Raw genomic sequence first — 14,068 nt, 5'->3', positions numbered from 1 at the left:
GTGTGCTGTAACGGTGCCTGCTGAGTTCTACCACTGGACCCTGGGGTTCCCCTTGGGGTCAAAGCGAGGTTGGCCTAGCACCACTCCGGGAAGGAAGTGCACGGAGAGTAGGGGTGGGTGCCTCTGTAGGGCACTGGCCAAGTCCTTCAGCCCCCCCATTTTGTGTGCGGCCCCTGGAACTGCCTTTTGTAGGCTGAACGCTGCCAGAGGTGTGTCTGGTGGTGGCCTCGTCCTGGCTGTACAGGCATCTGAGGGGTGATTTTGCATAGACGTCCTCTGGGCAGGGAAGGGAGGGAGAGTAGGGGTACATCTCAGGAAGGCCGCTCCTGGTGGGTGTCCCTTCCTCTGCATTTGGGGAGCGCCTGTGGGCCCAGGTATCAACTGGTAGCCTCCCTAGAACAGAATGTGTGAGTGAGTGTGCACGTGCCTGCCCCATTTCAGAATGTTTATGATGCTTGCCCTGGTCACCCCTGGCCAGAAGACAGCCATCCGCCAAGGCCTTTGAAAGGGAGCTGTGCCCGGGGTGTTTCTGGCCCAAGCGCGCCGTGGGCCCACAGCCTTCCCTGCTCTCTCCCCGCAGACCTGCTGAGCTTTCTGCTGGCACGCCAGGGTTCTCTGAGCCCCCCTAGGAGGGGCTGGGCTGGCAGTGCCGGGGTTCCCCTGCGCTGACCGTGCCCTTCCACTTCCCCCTCCAGTGGGCCTTTACTCCTCCATCTTCGGCGTCCTGCAGCTGCTTTGCCTGGTGACAGCCCCAGTGATAGGATATATCATGGACTGGAAGCTGAAGGAGTGCGACGATGGCCCCGAAGAGGCGGACGAAGCGGAGGCCTGCCGGTAGGTTGCTCCTCTAGGCTCCAGCCAAGCCGCTTGGGCGGGGAGGAAGCTTTGTCCGCCAGCTCCCGTGGCAGAGGAGTGTGCTGAGCCCGGCAGAGGAGAGGCCGTTCCCGGGACAGGCGGCCCCAGGGGGGTCGCTGCCGGGTGTGCTGGCCCAACTGGAAGGGGAGGCGGAGGTGCCGCCGGTCACTGTCGGGGCCCTCGCGTCCTGGCGAGCTCCCTAATTCCCCACTGCCATAGGAATGAGGAGAGGCTGTGGGTGGAGGCGGGCGGCTTGCCTGGGCAGAATGGTTCAAGGGACAGCTGGCCAGCGCGAGCGGCCACCCTCACGGGGGAAAGGATCCTTGCAGAGCCTGCGTGTCTGGAGGAGTGGATTGAGGGAGAGCCGGCGTGGTCCTCCTCCTAGGCCAAGTGGTGGATACCCCAGACAGGACCGGTGTGCCCCCGGCCTTTTCTGCTGGGCAGCAGAGGCAGGAGCTTGGGCCATGATTAGAGGGGTCCCCCCTCCTTCCCTTGCGTAGCTCAGAGGTCGGGCAGCTGTTGCCGTTGCACACCCTGCATGACATCTCTGTGCCTGCTGTTCTCTTTCTCTCTAGGGGCGGCAAGAAAAAGAAACGCCGCGACCGGCAGATCCAGAAGATTACGAATGCCACCAGGGCCTTTGTGTTCACCAACCTCCTGTTGGTGGGCTTTGGGGTCACCTGCCTGATCCCCAGCCTGCCTTTGCAAGTGAGTACTTCGGGGGAAGGTGGCTGCAGGCAGAAGGCTCGGCTGAGGGAGCCACCCTGGGAAACACAGCACAGGCCAGCGTCAGACTGCGAGGTGCGGTGGGGCTCGCCCCAGTGTCCCTGCAGCCCAGTGGGTGGGTGTGTCTCCTGAGCGGGATCTTGCCGGTGGCTCCCAAGTCCTCGGCCGGTGTGGAGAAGGCGGCCCTTCAACACCCCGCCCCAGGTCTGACTGGCCCAAACTGCCCAGGGCTCCATCCACGAGTGCGTCTGTGGTGCCTGCAGATGGAAGGGCCCTTCTGCCTGGACAGGAGACAGGGTGCCCGCTGCTGTGAGGAGCGTCAAAGAGGCTGTTGTGTTTGAGGGAGGCAGTGCTGGGGGTTGCGTGCGCACACACAGGAGAACAGTTCTGGAATCTGTCCCGTGCCAACTGTCCTGGGCTGCGTGTCTTTCTTTTCCAGATCCTTTCCTTCATCTTGCACACGATCGTGAGAGGGTTCATCCACTCTGCCATGGGCGGCCTCTACGCAGCTGTGTAAGCCCAGCACCACCCTCCATGGGCTGTTTCCCCGAGCTCCCGTTTGTGGTTTGCTGCCAGCATTTTGTTTACAGGGCATCTGGTTCCAAGCCAGGATGTGCCCATTTTACCCAACTTCTGGGTCATGTTTTCCTGGATTAACTGATTAGCAGTTGTAGATCCTGGATTTTGGCCTGTTGCACCGGGCATTGCTCAAGAGTTGTGCGGGGAACATGACCCACATGCTTTTATCTTCTTTATCTGATCTAAACCCGATGACACCCTTGGCTTCTGCCACAGTGCTCCTTTCTGGAGGAAAACAATTTCCTAATAACGGGCACAGCCCTTTGCTCTGAGCTCTCACGCCAGCCAGATGCTGCTCTCTGCCTCTCCACCCATGTTGTTTTCTGGTGTGTGCTTGCTTGTCTGGAGAGCCCCAGCTTGGCCAGAGTCCCTCGGCAGGCCCTGTGGTTAGTTTTGCTTCCTCCTCCTCTCTGCAGTGTCCTTGCCTGCCAGACATGCCGGGTGCATTCAGGAGCGAGACCCAGTTTCAGCAGCTGCAAGCTGTTTGAACTGAGTAGCGCTCTTCTTGCCATGTGTGTGTTAAGAAATAGGTTAGCAAGCCATCGATGAGGGTGCTGGACCAGCTCCAGCTCTCTTGCTCCTCAAACGAAACCTTGCTCAATGGCAGGAGGAGGACGGCGCACTCGGGCCTCCTTTCCCAGGCTCCTGCTTTCCCTCGTGTTCCCAGCACTCAGCCCTTGGCAGCCAGTGATGCTGTTCCACCTGTTAGGGGAGCGTGTTTGTCCTCCCGCAGGGAACGCTTGCTTGGCGGGGGCATTCCTCCTGGGCCCCTTCGTGCCCAGGCATGCTTCGAGGAGGAAGCCGAGGGATGTAGTGTGGCCTGGGCTGTGCTTGCCTGTTCAGAAGCACCCCGTGCTTTCTCTGGGTCTTGCTTCCAAGCTAAGTGTGCTGAGGATTGCAGGCCTCGCTGTAACCCTGAGCAGACGGCTAACTTGGCAGGCGGGGCTGACATCACTCTGACCCACTTCCATCTCAAGGGTGGGATGTGAGCAACCTGGCCCTGCTCACGGACTCCGATAGGATTTTACACTATGGCCTCCCCAGAGATACCGGGGAACGCTCGGAATACTTCACGGAGAAGGATTCTCTTGTGCCCACTACACCAGGCGAGTGCGTGCGCGTCAGCCTTCCGTGCAATTTGCGGAAGGTGAGGCCAGGTCCTCCATAGGCCGCCAGGATGCAGAGTGATTTTCGCTTTTGCCTCAAAAGCAGCACAAGCGTCCCCGCCCTTTTTTTGTGTGCTTAGACTGCACCAAAACAATCTGTGGTCACTTCCCACCCCAGACTTGCCAAGCTGAGGCAGCGGAGTGAGCAGCCTGGGCCCTACCGACTTCAGCACAGCTCCCTCCTGGGTCCTCAGAATCCCCACCCCACCCCCCCTGCCCCCTGGAGAGCCCTGGCTGTGCCTGGCCAGGGCAAGAGCGGCTGGCGCGCTCTCACTGTGGGAAGGCGAATCGGAGCAGGATGCAAAATGAACGCCCGGCGTTCGCTCTACTGCCGTGGGAAGCACCGCTGGCTTGGATGCCTGGAGCAGCCTGGGCGCCGAGAAACGCCCAAGGCAGGGAGAGGAGTCTGGTTGGCCACTCTTAGCTGTGGCTGCCGCAGAGGCCGCGTGTGCCAAGGCACCCTGCTTCTGTGTGCCCACGGCTGGGGTGGGAGGCAAAATTATGCCCTCCTTTTGTGGCTGCCTGATGGCACCTGACTAAACAGACCCTCCGTGGTCTGAGCTGGCCAGGCTCGCCGTACAAATTTAGGGCAGAGGTCTCCAGCCTTTTTGGGCAAGTGGGCATATCTGGCATTTTGAAAAAGTACCCTGGGCACTACTACAAATGGCCCCCTGCCCCTACAGCAGCCAATCACAAAAATGTTAGGCGTGCCCCCTTACCTGTGTTTGTGTTGCACGAGCCTGTGCGCTTTTCTCTCTTTCGCTCCTCACACTGCTCTGACTCCTCTCTCTCTCTCTGGCTGTTCTTTCTTCTCTCTCTGGTTTCTCTCTCTCTCTCTCTCCCCCCCCGGTTTCTTTCTTTCTTTCTTTCTTTCTTTCTTTCTTTCTTTCTTTCTTTCTTTTCTTTCTTTCTCTCTCTCTCTCTCTCTCTCTCTCCCCCCCCCCCAGCTATTTTTTGGAAATTTTGGGGGGCTTTTTCTCCCCCCACGCACATGAACAGAGAAATTCCTTCATTCCCTTGCATGGGGGTAGGAGTGGGAGTGGGCGGAGGGAGGGCTTGATGTGAGCGGCTGCAGACCATGGCTGTCATATGCCCAATGCCTCCTCTCACCCCACCTGTCCTTTTCTTAACAGCTACCCCTCCACGCAGTTTGGCAGCTTAACAGGGCTGCAGTCTCTTGTCAGCGCTCTCTTCGCCCTCCTGCAGCAGCCCCTCTTCCTGGCCATGATGGGGCCCCTGGAAGGAGACCCCCTCTGGGTAAGTGATGCCATGGCCTTGTGGCGGCTGGTGGGTGGATCCAGGCAGCTTCCTTCCTTACAATGCAGGAAGGAGGAAGCTGGCAGAGAATGCAATGGCCAACGGTCAGCCTGCGGGACTCCTTGCCACAGTGGGTTGTTGTGAACAGGGTTTAGGGTTACACAGTGGAGTTCAAGAAGGATTCACCAAGACCTGGAAGAGGCTCTGTATATACAACACCATGGGCCACACCAGCTGTGAAGCACAACCGCTATTATTTCTCCCAGACTTTTTCTTTTAATTAAAAAGTAGCCTTGGGAATCTTTTTTTGAACAGAGGAAGAACTTAGCAGGGGGGTGGACTCTTTCCCCTCCAGCTGTTTCTCTGCTCAAAATTATGCCTCCCCCCCCCCCCCGCTCCTCTTCTTCCCACAGGTATCTTCTTCTGCAGAAGAAAGAGGTCATGGGGGAGGCATGATTTTAAGTGGGGAAACAGCTGGAGATAAACCAGCTTTAAGTGGATGTTTAAGTGGATGAAGGAGACCCTTGTCTGGGGTGTGGTTCTGCACATATTTGTAGCAGAGCTCTGTGGTAGTTTTTAAAAGACAGTGGCGGGGGAGACACGTGGCTGTCCTTACGTTTGGGCCCACGTTGGTCAGTACAGGCAGAAGGCACATGTGTGTGGGGGGTTCCCTTGAGCCCTTTCCGTGCTGGTCCTCTCTGCAGCACTCCTTGCCTCAGCATTGTGTGGCCTGCCTGAGCATGCACACGTGGGGAGCTGGCCTGGCTGTGTGCAAAGCCACTGGGAGAAGGGGCAGCTGAGTTGCCTCTGGGAGCGACCCCACAGATATCCCTTCTGGCCGGTGGGCTGACGCAAAAGGAGTGCACTGTTCTGGGGGTGCCCCGTGGTGCCCTAGCCTGACCACGACCCTCAGTGGTGGTGATAGTGGGATCCTGAGCCAGTCTGGCAGCTCTTCTCTGCCCCTGGGGAAGGCAGCATTCTTTCAAAAATAGCGGAGGGTCTTGTGACATCTGAAAGATGGCCAGATTTATTACTGTGGCAGGTTTTGGGGACTAGAGGCCACAGGCGGTCCCTCATCCACCAAAGCTGCTGCAATAGCCGTGTGAGCTTCTGACGCACGGTGAGGAGGCTTTCCTTTGCTGCAGCTGTCACACGACATCGAGGGCTGCTCTGAGGCTGTCTGGTCATGCTGCGATGCGCTGAGAACGGCTGGGGCCGCCTGGCCCCGCCTGCCGTGTTCTTGGCTGGGCTCCCAGAGACCACGTTGTTCTTGTTTACCCAGCAGATCACCTGGCACCGCTCTGGGAGCAGCGGAGGGCTGGAGCGTGGAGCCCTCCCGGTGCGCCAGCCCCCAAATCAGGGCGGGGGGTGTGGGGAGTGGAGCGGAGCATTGCCAGAGTGACGCTTGCGAAGGGCGCTGGCAGGAGCTGCGCCGCTCGGCAGGAGCCTGCCACGGAGGAATTCTTCCTCGTGCTCCTTGAGGGGAGACGATTTCCAACAGCATTTTTGCACAGAAACTGCTCGACTGTGCCAGCAACCGGGGGCGGGGGGAACTGCGCAGGAACCCCCTCCTTCTCGGGAGCCAGAGGCTAAGTGGGGAGACGCGTGGTGTGCTGGTGGGGTGGAGCAGGAGAGTCCTTGCAGCAGCTGGCCAGCTGCAGGGTGCAGCTGCTGTGTGGCCGCACCTCTGAGCCCGTCCTACGGGGGGTTGTGGGAGACCAGAAGCATCTCCCCCTCCCGGGCCTGTGCCGAAGCGAGGGGAGGGGGCTTCCGCCTTTCTGAGAAGGCCCGCTCTTGGCTGGCTTGCCAGCCAGCTGTAACCCAGCAGAGAATCCTGAGGGGAGGGCGGACCGGCCGCTCTGCCCTGGCCAGATAGCTTTGGGAAAGGGTGTCGGGGCCCTTTGTTTCTCTGCCGGCTTCAACAGCTTCTCCCCCGACCCTCAAATCTGAAGTGGAAGAGAGTTTCAAATGGATGTGTGAGGCATAGCACCTGGCACTCCTATTACGTATGTACATCGGGTTTGTGTGGGTAAACACAGCTTTGGGGGGGGAAGGACTTCGAACAATGAGAACCCCTCCCCACACACACAGCTGCAGCCCCTCATATTGGCCACTTTCCTGGCCGGACTGGGGCAGGGGGAGTGCAGAGGGCAGGGGTCATAGTTCAGCTTTGCGTGTGCAATGCCCACGTTCCGCCCCAGCATCTCCTGTTGAAGGCTCTCCGGGAGCCGGTAATGGGGAAGACCCTCTCTCTCTGCCTGAGCCCCCGGGGACTGACTGGCAGTTCAGTCCTGGGCCATTTATTTATTTATTTCTATACCACCCAATAGCCGAAGCTCTCTGGGCGGTTCACAAAAATTAAAACCAAACAACACACAATAAAACAATTTAAAATATATAGAACATTAAAACTACAATATAACAATGCAACCACAATAAAACCTAGCAGCAGTGCAGGAGTTTAAAATACAGATTTAAATACATTTGGCAGAAGGATGCTTGCTGCGTTCCTCGGGCATCTTTGTGCAGGTGCAGCTGCAGCTCTCTGGGAACTGGGAACCCCTCAGGAAGCCAATCTGAGAACAGGAGGGTCAGGCAGGCTGAAAAGCAACAAGGGGATGGGGGGGCAGGTTGCCCAGCCCGCCCCTGTGGCCCTTCCCTGCCTTAATTCCGCTTCCGTCCTCTCCGTCCTGCCAGGTCAACGTGGGGCTTCTTGGGGTGAGCATGCTGGGCTTCTGCCTGCCCGTCTACTTGGTCTGCTACCGACGAAGGCTGGAACTGGAGAAGCAGCAGAAGAGCGACGATGCCAAACTGTTCCTCAAAATCAATGGCACGCCTACCCAGGAAGCCTTTGTCTAGGCTATTCTTGCTGACTGCGGGGCTCCTTCTGTGGGCGGCGAGGGCCCTGCACTGCCCCCGGTGCTGCCTCGGCTCCTGTCCGGCCCTCCTCCACCCGTGCCTGTGGTTCTTGCACACAGCAGCCTCCCCTGAGCCAGAAGGCTGCTCACATCTCCTTTCAACAGCATGGGCCTCGCTCTGTTTTCTACAAAGTGCTCTCTCTCTCTCTCTCTCTCACACACACACACACACACACACACACACCCGCGCGCGCACACACGGTTCAATGCGTCGTCCACTTTCTCAGCTGGGCTGTGGCGCTCCCCGTTCACAGGAGGTGCAGTCCCACACATGGAGTTACCTGCTTCGCTGACGGAAACGAACCGAACTTTGCCATCGTTTCTTCCCTGGTTGCCTTGATTGCAGGAGGGCCTCTGGTCTCCTCCGCTTCGCCCGACACAACAGCTTGGTTGTATCTGTGCAGGACACAGGTCCTCTCCTCGCATGCCATATGTCCCGGGCTGTTCTTGAGGCCCAGCAGCAAATCTCCTCATGTGAGCCTGTACTTCGCATTGTTCCTGGTAACCAGCGGGAGGAGAGCGTGGGCCAGGTGCGCCCAAGCTGGCCTCTGCAGCCAGGAGTGCACTGCGACCAGAAATGAATGTATGGACTCTTCTGCGTGCCAAAAGTGGGTCTCTGTCTGCTACAGCCCTGCCTAGAGGGGCTGTGCCCCAGCCCTGCACACTGCCCCAGGCCAGGAGGGGAACGTGGGAGGGGAGGGCTGTTGTGCGTCTTGCCCCAGGAGGTGGAGCGCTCTTGACAGGGCGAAGCCCGCCACCGCTCTTTTGCCAGGTGCTGGGCGGTTGGCTTTTTGTTTGTGTTAATGCTACGGAAGACCACGGCCTGTAGACATCACAGCAGGGTGGGGCTTGGCCACAAAAGCAAAGGAAGCGGCAAGTCCGGAAGTCCAGCCGGCCTGGAGTCCAACTGTCTGCCCCTCTCCGAGGGCTTTGCTTCTGCGCCCACCCAAGAGGCTGGTTGCTTGCTAAACTGAGTGTGGCGGGGGGGCGTGCGTCCGCTGGGCGGAGCAGCGGGCGCCATCCAGCCAAGTGGACTCTGTCGAGCAATAACCATGCCGGGGCCTGCCTGGGGAGGCAGGGGCCTGGTGTTGGGCCGTGGAAGGCCCCTCGGAGGGGCAGCCTGGATCGGTCCTCTGCAGTAGCAAGTGCCGGCCTGAGGCAGCGAGGAATTCCTTCTCTTTCTCCCCCAGCTGCAACCCCCAGACGGGAGGGGAGAAGAGGCGGGCCAGGGCCAGACCTCGGCCACCTTTTGCAAGTCCAGGGCTCCTCCTTCGCAGCCGCCCTCGGGCTCCTCTTGGGTCCGCCCTGGGGCTTTTCCGGATGCCTTTCCGTAAAGGGATGACTCAGGCCAGGGCGATTGCTCTTTGAGAAAGTCCCACTAAGGCAGGGCTGCAGCGTGGGAATGGCCCCTCGCCCCGCTGGTGCCGCCTGCTCAGTCGCTGCTGGAAAACGGCAAGTTCTTCATCCTGATTTGGCAGCCTGGTGGAGCAGTTGCGCCCTCTGGCGTTGGGAAGTCACCCCAGGGGCAGGAGGCTGCGGACGCCCTTGCAGTGACAGCAGTGGCGGCACATTTCCTGTGGTTTGAAAAACAATCCCTGTTGTCTTGTGTCTTAGAAATTTAATAAATAAAATGTCTCAAAAGTGCTTTCTGTGTTGCCTGTCTGTGTTTCTACTCCCGGAAACACCCAGCGTCTCTTCCCTCCCCACTCAGGGAACACGGGGGGAAGCAGCTCTCTGCTCTCCTCCCGGCTCAGGCCCTGTATCTAGCGTGCCCAGGCGGTCAGCTCTGATGGACCGAGGTGCTCTGGCATCTTGGGCAGAGACAGAAGGGGCTTTCCCCGCCCCTGCCCCCTGGAGATGGCAGGGAGGCAACCCTGCGCCCAAGCCTGGGCCCCTCTTTGCCAGTGGCTCTCCAGGGTCTCCCCCAGAGACAGGGCTTTCTCATCTCCTCCCAACTGGAGAGGGAACCTGGGAGTGTCGGTGGGCAAAGCGGGGCTCTACCCCTAAGCCAAGGGCCTCCAGCCGCAGCCCTCCTTACACACACACGCTCACTTTCCTGGCCTCGTAAAAGCTGCCGCTGGCCACGTTGCGCCTCCTGAGTGCACCGGAAGCGACACCCGCACAAGGCTGCCTTCGTCCTCAGCTGGCCCAGCTGCTTGCCAAGAGGTGCCTGATGCTCATTCCACAGCCAATAATCAAGAGGCAGGATGCCAGAGAGCCTCGTCCTGCTTAACGGGGATTCCTCCATTAAGGTGCAGTGGGGGAGTGCTGAGGGTCCTGCAGGTGGTGGCTGGGGGGGCTTAACTAGGGCCGGCCAGAGCTCTTTCAGCTTGAATGGCTGCGACCAGGAGAAAAGGGCAAGTCTGGGAACATGCTGGCGGGAAAGACAGACCGCTGCTACCGCGAAGCGCAGGTGTCCGGACTCTCCTCGTCTCTTCTGGCCAGAAGCCTGTGGAGGCCAGGCTGGTGCGGCCAGTGCTGGCTCACACGTGGCGGCTGGTTTGCGTGTGGGAGAAGAGCCCACGAGCCCCTGGGAAGCAGCTGCCTGGCTCAGACCACAGGTCCACCGCACTCCTGTGTGGACAGGCAGCCGAGGTTCTCCAGGGATCCAGGCAGAGAAGGTTCTTCTCTGCTCTACCTGGAGCTGCTGAAGGGGACTGAACTGGGCCCTTTGCCTGCCAAGAAGGGGCCCTGCCACTGAGCCACGGCACATGGAGGCACCAGAGGGAAAGGAGGGGGCCCCAGGAGCCCAGTCAAGGGGGTGAAGTGAGCCAAGAGGAGGTTGCTGGTGGACCCGGGGAAAACAGAAGAGTGGGCAGTCAGTTGCACGCCAAGCATCCAGCTAATGGGAGACTTGAAGGAAGGTCTTGCGCTGCCAGAGGACAGACCAGGGGCCCCCAAGGGGGGGGGCACTCAAAAGGCCTTGTGCGGCTTTTCCCACTTCCTCCTCCTTTCTGGTAGGAAAAACGGTGGAAAAAGTGGTGGGAATTAAACATGGGAGGGTTACGAGTGGAAACCCCAGTGCCTGGAAGCCCTGTAACATTCCATGGAGGAGGCAGGGGATGGTGCAAGGAAAGCCTCACCTGGAAGCTGCCCCTTGCTCTTTGGGGTCCCCCTCTCCGCAGGAAACAGTGCCACAAGCAGCAGGGTGGACCTCTTCAAGGCAAGGCCGCTGCAGAGGCAGACCGGGAAATGAGGTGGCTGGGCCAGGCCTGGCACAGAAGGGGTGGCTGGCTCCCACGGAGTTGGGCAGGGTCTGCATTGTTCCCAAGACCAACTCGCATGGGAACACAAAAGGTGAGTAGCTTCTGCCCTGTGTGGTCAGACCAAGCGGTGGAAGGCTGGCAGGGCTGAGAGGCTGTTGGACAAGGCCTGGAGACAGGGCTTTGTGCTGCTGCAAAGCATCCAGGGTGGCAAGTGTGGGGTCACGCAGTGGGCAGGTCACGCAGTGGGCAGGGCACAGGGGAGGAAAAGATGGGAGGAGAGAGCTGGGCTGCGGCAGGACACCTATGCGTGGCGCTCAGCACAGTCTTCTCCCCATCTTCAGGGAAGGGACGAGCCCTGCCCCCGACACACACACACACACACACACACACACACAGCCATGACCAGGAGACCTGCCTCAAAAACTAGCTAAGCGCCAAGGGCCTGAGCAGGGGGCCAGCTGCAGTGGTGTAGCATTGATCTCTGCAGGCAGCTGGAAGGTCAGAGACTAGAAATAAATGGTCAAGAAGAAGAGGAGGGGGAAATGGCATACAGCAAAGGCCAAACAAAGCTTCCTAATGGAATTTGTTCTCCAGCCACCAAACAGGCTACCTTTCGTCATAAGAACACCAGAAGCTGCCTTAGACTGAGTCAGATCCCGCCTTGGTCCATCTAGCCCAGTGCTGTCGACAGTGGCTGCAGCAGCAGCTCTCCAGGCTTTTAGGCAGGGGCTTATCCAGCCCTGCCTGGAGATGCAGGGATCAAACCTGGGACTTCCTGCGCGCACAGCAGGGGCCCTGCCACTGAGCGACAGCCCCCACCCCTACATGTCTATATCGTTGGGAGGATTCTTGTCAGAAAGCCAGCTGGTAGCGTCGAAGTTGCGCAGGTCCAAAACTGGACTGAGGCCCACACATCAACCTGTGGTCCCACTGAAGCGCTTTCCCTGCCCTGCTCAAGTTCTGGCACCCTGGCGCTGCCCACGCCCCTGCTCGCGCATCTGCCGCAACAGCCTTTGGCCCACTGCTGCCGCCTTCCCAGGCCTGCCGGTTCTTCCGGACTGCACCTTCCTCTGACCCCTGCTGTCTTGGCATGACTGCAACAATGGCTGGAATTGATCCGTCCACAATGCCTTCCTGACTGCAGGTGCAGGGCCCTCAGCATTCCTGGGCGCCTGGTGCTTTCTGTTTGTCACTCCCTCCCGCAGTGAACTCAGGTGCCGAGTGCCAACAGGGATGGAACCAGAATGGGCCCACTGAGGAAGAAAAGAGGAAGGCGTCTGACCAGGAGGCTTGCAGAGCAGTACATCACATCTTTAAAAACAATCCAAGGGGCAACACACACCCTTGCCCCATCAGCACAATGATAGCTGGGCATGCTTAGTAGCCACAAGATGTTGCGTGCCAACTGGAACAGAAAAGCAGAAACCCATGACTGGCTGGTACCCTGAACAGAAGCAACTCCTGCTAGGAAGGAAGGCTACGCTGCAACAGACACTGTCTTTGTCACCCAATCTAATCCCATAAAGCGCTCCAAAATGTCTTTTATCACAATCTGTGTTTCAAAAGGAGATTCAGCTGTCAAAAATCCCCTCAACGATGATAATAGTCATCACTGGGATTCTGTGTTGCTTTTTAAAAGCAAGGTTTTAACCTACTCAGAATATTTATTTACAAAATTTATGAACCACACTATATCTAAAAAAGACTGCAGAGTGGTGAACAGTAAAGAAAAAAAATCAACATTCAAAAGAATAAAAGTATTAAAAATCAAGTTACACTAATAAAACCATGGCTGATCATTCAGAAAAAGCTGGTTTAGATAAAAGTGCCTTTGGCAGATGCCAAAAAAGAAAGCTATGTTGGCATCTACCTGACATCAACTGGCAGAGAATTCTCCAGAGAGGGAGCTCTACTCTGAGTGGACCCTAAACAGACCTCAAGTCCATGTGGAACCACCAGATGACTGCAGTAACCAGGCAGGCTGGTAAGGGGAAAGGCGCTCTCTCAAATATCCTGGCCCCAAGTTGTTTAGGGCTTTATATACCAATAACGAAACCCTAAACATGGTCCAATGGCAAAAAGGCAGCCAGTGAAATTCCCTCAGCAAAGGTGTTGCATGCTGAAAAGCGGCCACTCCCGATGACAGCCAAGCTGCTGCGTTCTGCAGCTTCCAGACCAATGGTCAGGGCAGCCCCACATAAGAGTCTGTTGCAGCAATTGGGTCTTGAGGTTACTAGCCCCTGCGCCACTGTGGCCAAACTAGCTCTGTCCAGGAGAGGCCATAGCTGGGACGCCAGTTGAGGCTGGTAGAAGGCACTCCGAGCTACTGTGGCCACGGGCCTCTAGTGGCAAAGACAATCCAAGTGTGCCCTCTGCACACAGAACAGACAATAAGCCCATCTCCTGAACTCTTTCTGAGTTCAGGGTCTCCATCTTGCCAGGATTCAGCTCCAGTTTACTGCCCCTCATCCAGCCCATCATTGAATCCACACACTGATCTAGGACTTGCACAGTCTCACCAGGTTCAGATTCTAGGCTCCTGCCATGAAAGGGAGACAGAGCTGTGTGTCATCAGCGTATCAATGGCACTTCGCTCCAAATCCCCTAATGGCTGCTCCCAGCGGTTTCATATAGATATTGGACAACACTGGGCACCCCGTAGCTCAACTGCCAAGGGGTCAAGGAATAGTTATGCAGTGTTACTCTCTGAAACTGACCCGCAGGTAGTATGGGACCACGGTAACACAGTGCCTCTGGGGCCCAACCCAGGGAGCCGGCCATGGTCGATGGTCTCAAAAGCTGAGGAAAGACTGAGCAGAATTAACATGGTCGCACTCCCACTGCCCCTCTCTCGGAAGGTCTTCAGAGTGACCCAGACTGGAACCCAGGCTGAAATGGGTCTAGGTAATCAGCATCTTCCAGGAGCGCTTGCAGTTGCCCCGACCACAACTCTTTCAAGTCCCTTCCCCAAGAAAAGGGTATTCGCAACCAGGCAGCAGTCGTCAGATATCGTTGGGTCCAGAGCGGGTTTCTTCAGGAGGGGCACAGCAATTTACAGAGTTACATGAGCAAATTCCCGTACCAGTGACACTCTGGAGGACGGACACACACCCCGTATCGCCTCAAGGTGGTGTCAAAGTCTTGTGCATACCAGACTAGGTGTAGTTAACCAAACCACTGTTTACTCACTCACAGGCCTGATATCCTAGCAACAGCCTGGGTGTTGCAAGAGAGGCAGCTGGGGCCCTGATTCAAGCTTGAGTCAGCTGATGTCACCATAGTCCCTTCTCAGTGATACTGGCACAACCCAGATGTCCCAGCCAGTGGCTTGTCACCCTGAGGTTGACACTTACATGCGGTT

At 57.8% G+C, this 14,068-nt stretch overlaps 1 protein-coding gene across 1 annotated transcript in view; it reads left to right on the top strand.

Moving 5' to 3' along the window:
• Positions 1–9,146, top strand: part of SLC43A2 (solute carrier family 43 member 2) — a 36,909-nt gene extending 27,763 nt beyond the window's left edge. The window contains exons 10-14 of the mRNA XM_084822667.1: positions 696–834; positions 1,431–1,563; positions 2,021–2,094; positions 4,460–4,583; positions 7,281–9,146. Coding sequence (XP_084678793.1) covers positions 696–834; positions 1,431–1,563; positions 2,021–2,094; positions 4,460–4,583; positions 7,281–7,442 — 632 coding nt within the window. The 3' untranslated portion in view covers positions 7,443–9,146. The remainder of the gene's footprint in view (positions 1–695; positions 835–1,430; positions 1,564–2,020; positions 2,095–4,459; positions 4,584–7,280) is intronic.
• The last annotated feature ends 4,922 nt before the right edge of the window (positions 9,147–14,068 follow it).

This window comes from Heloderma suspectum, chromosome 16 (genome assembly GCF_057233095.1).
Source record: "Heloderma suspectum isolate Gila_16-S chromosome 16, 16-S_ref, whole genome shotgun sequence".
NCBI classification, from domain to species: domain Eukaryota; kingdom Metazoa; phylum Chordata; class Lepidosauria; order Squamata; family Helodermatidae; genus Heloderma; species Heloderma suspectum.
Note: the sequence above shows the minus strand (reverse complement) of the source record. Positions and strands in the feature narration are given on the sequence as shown.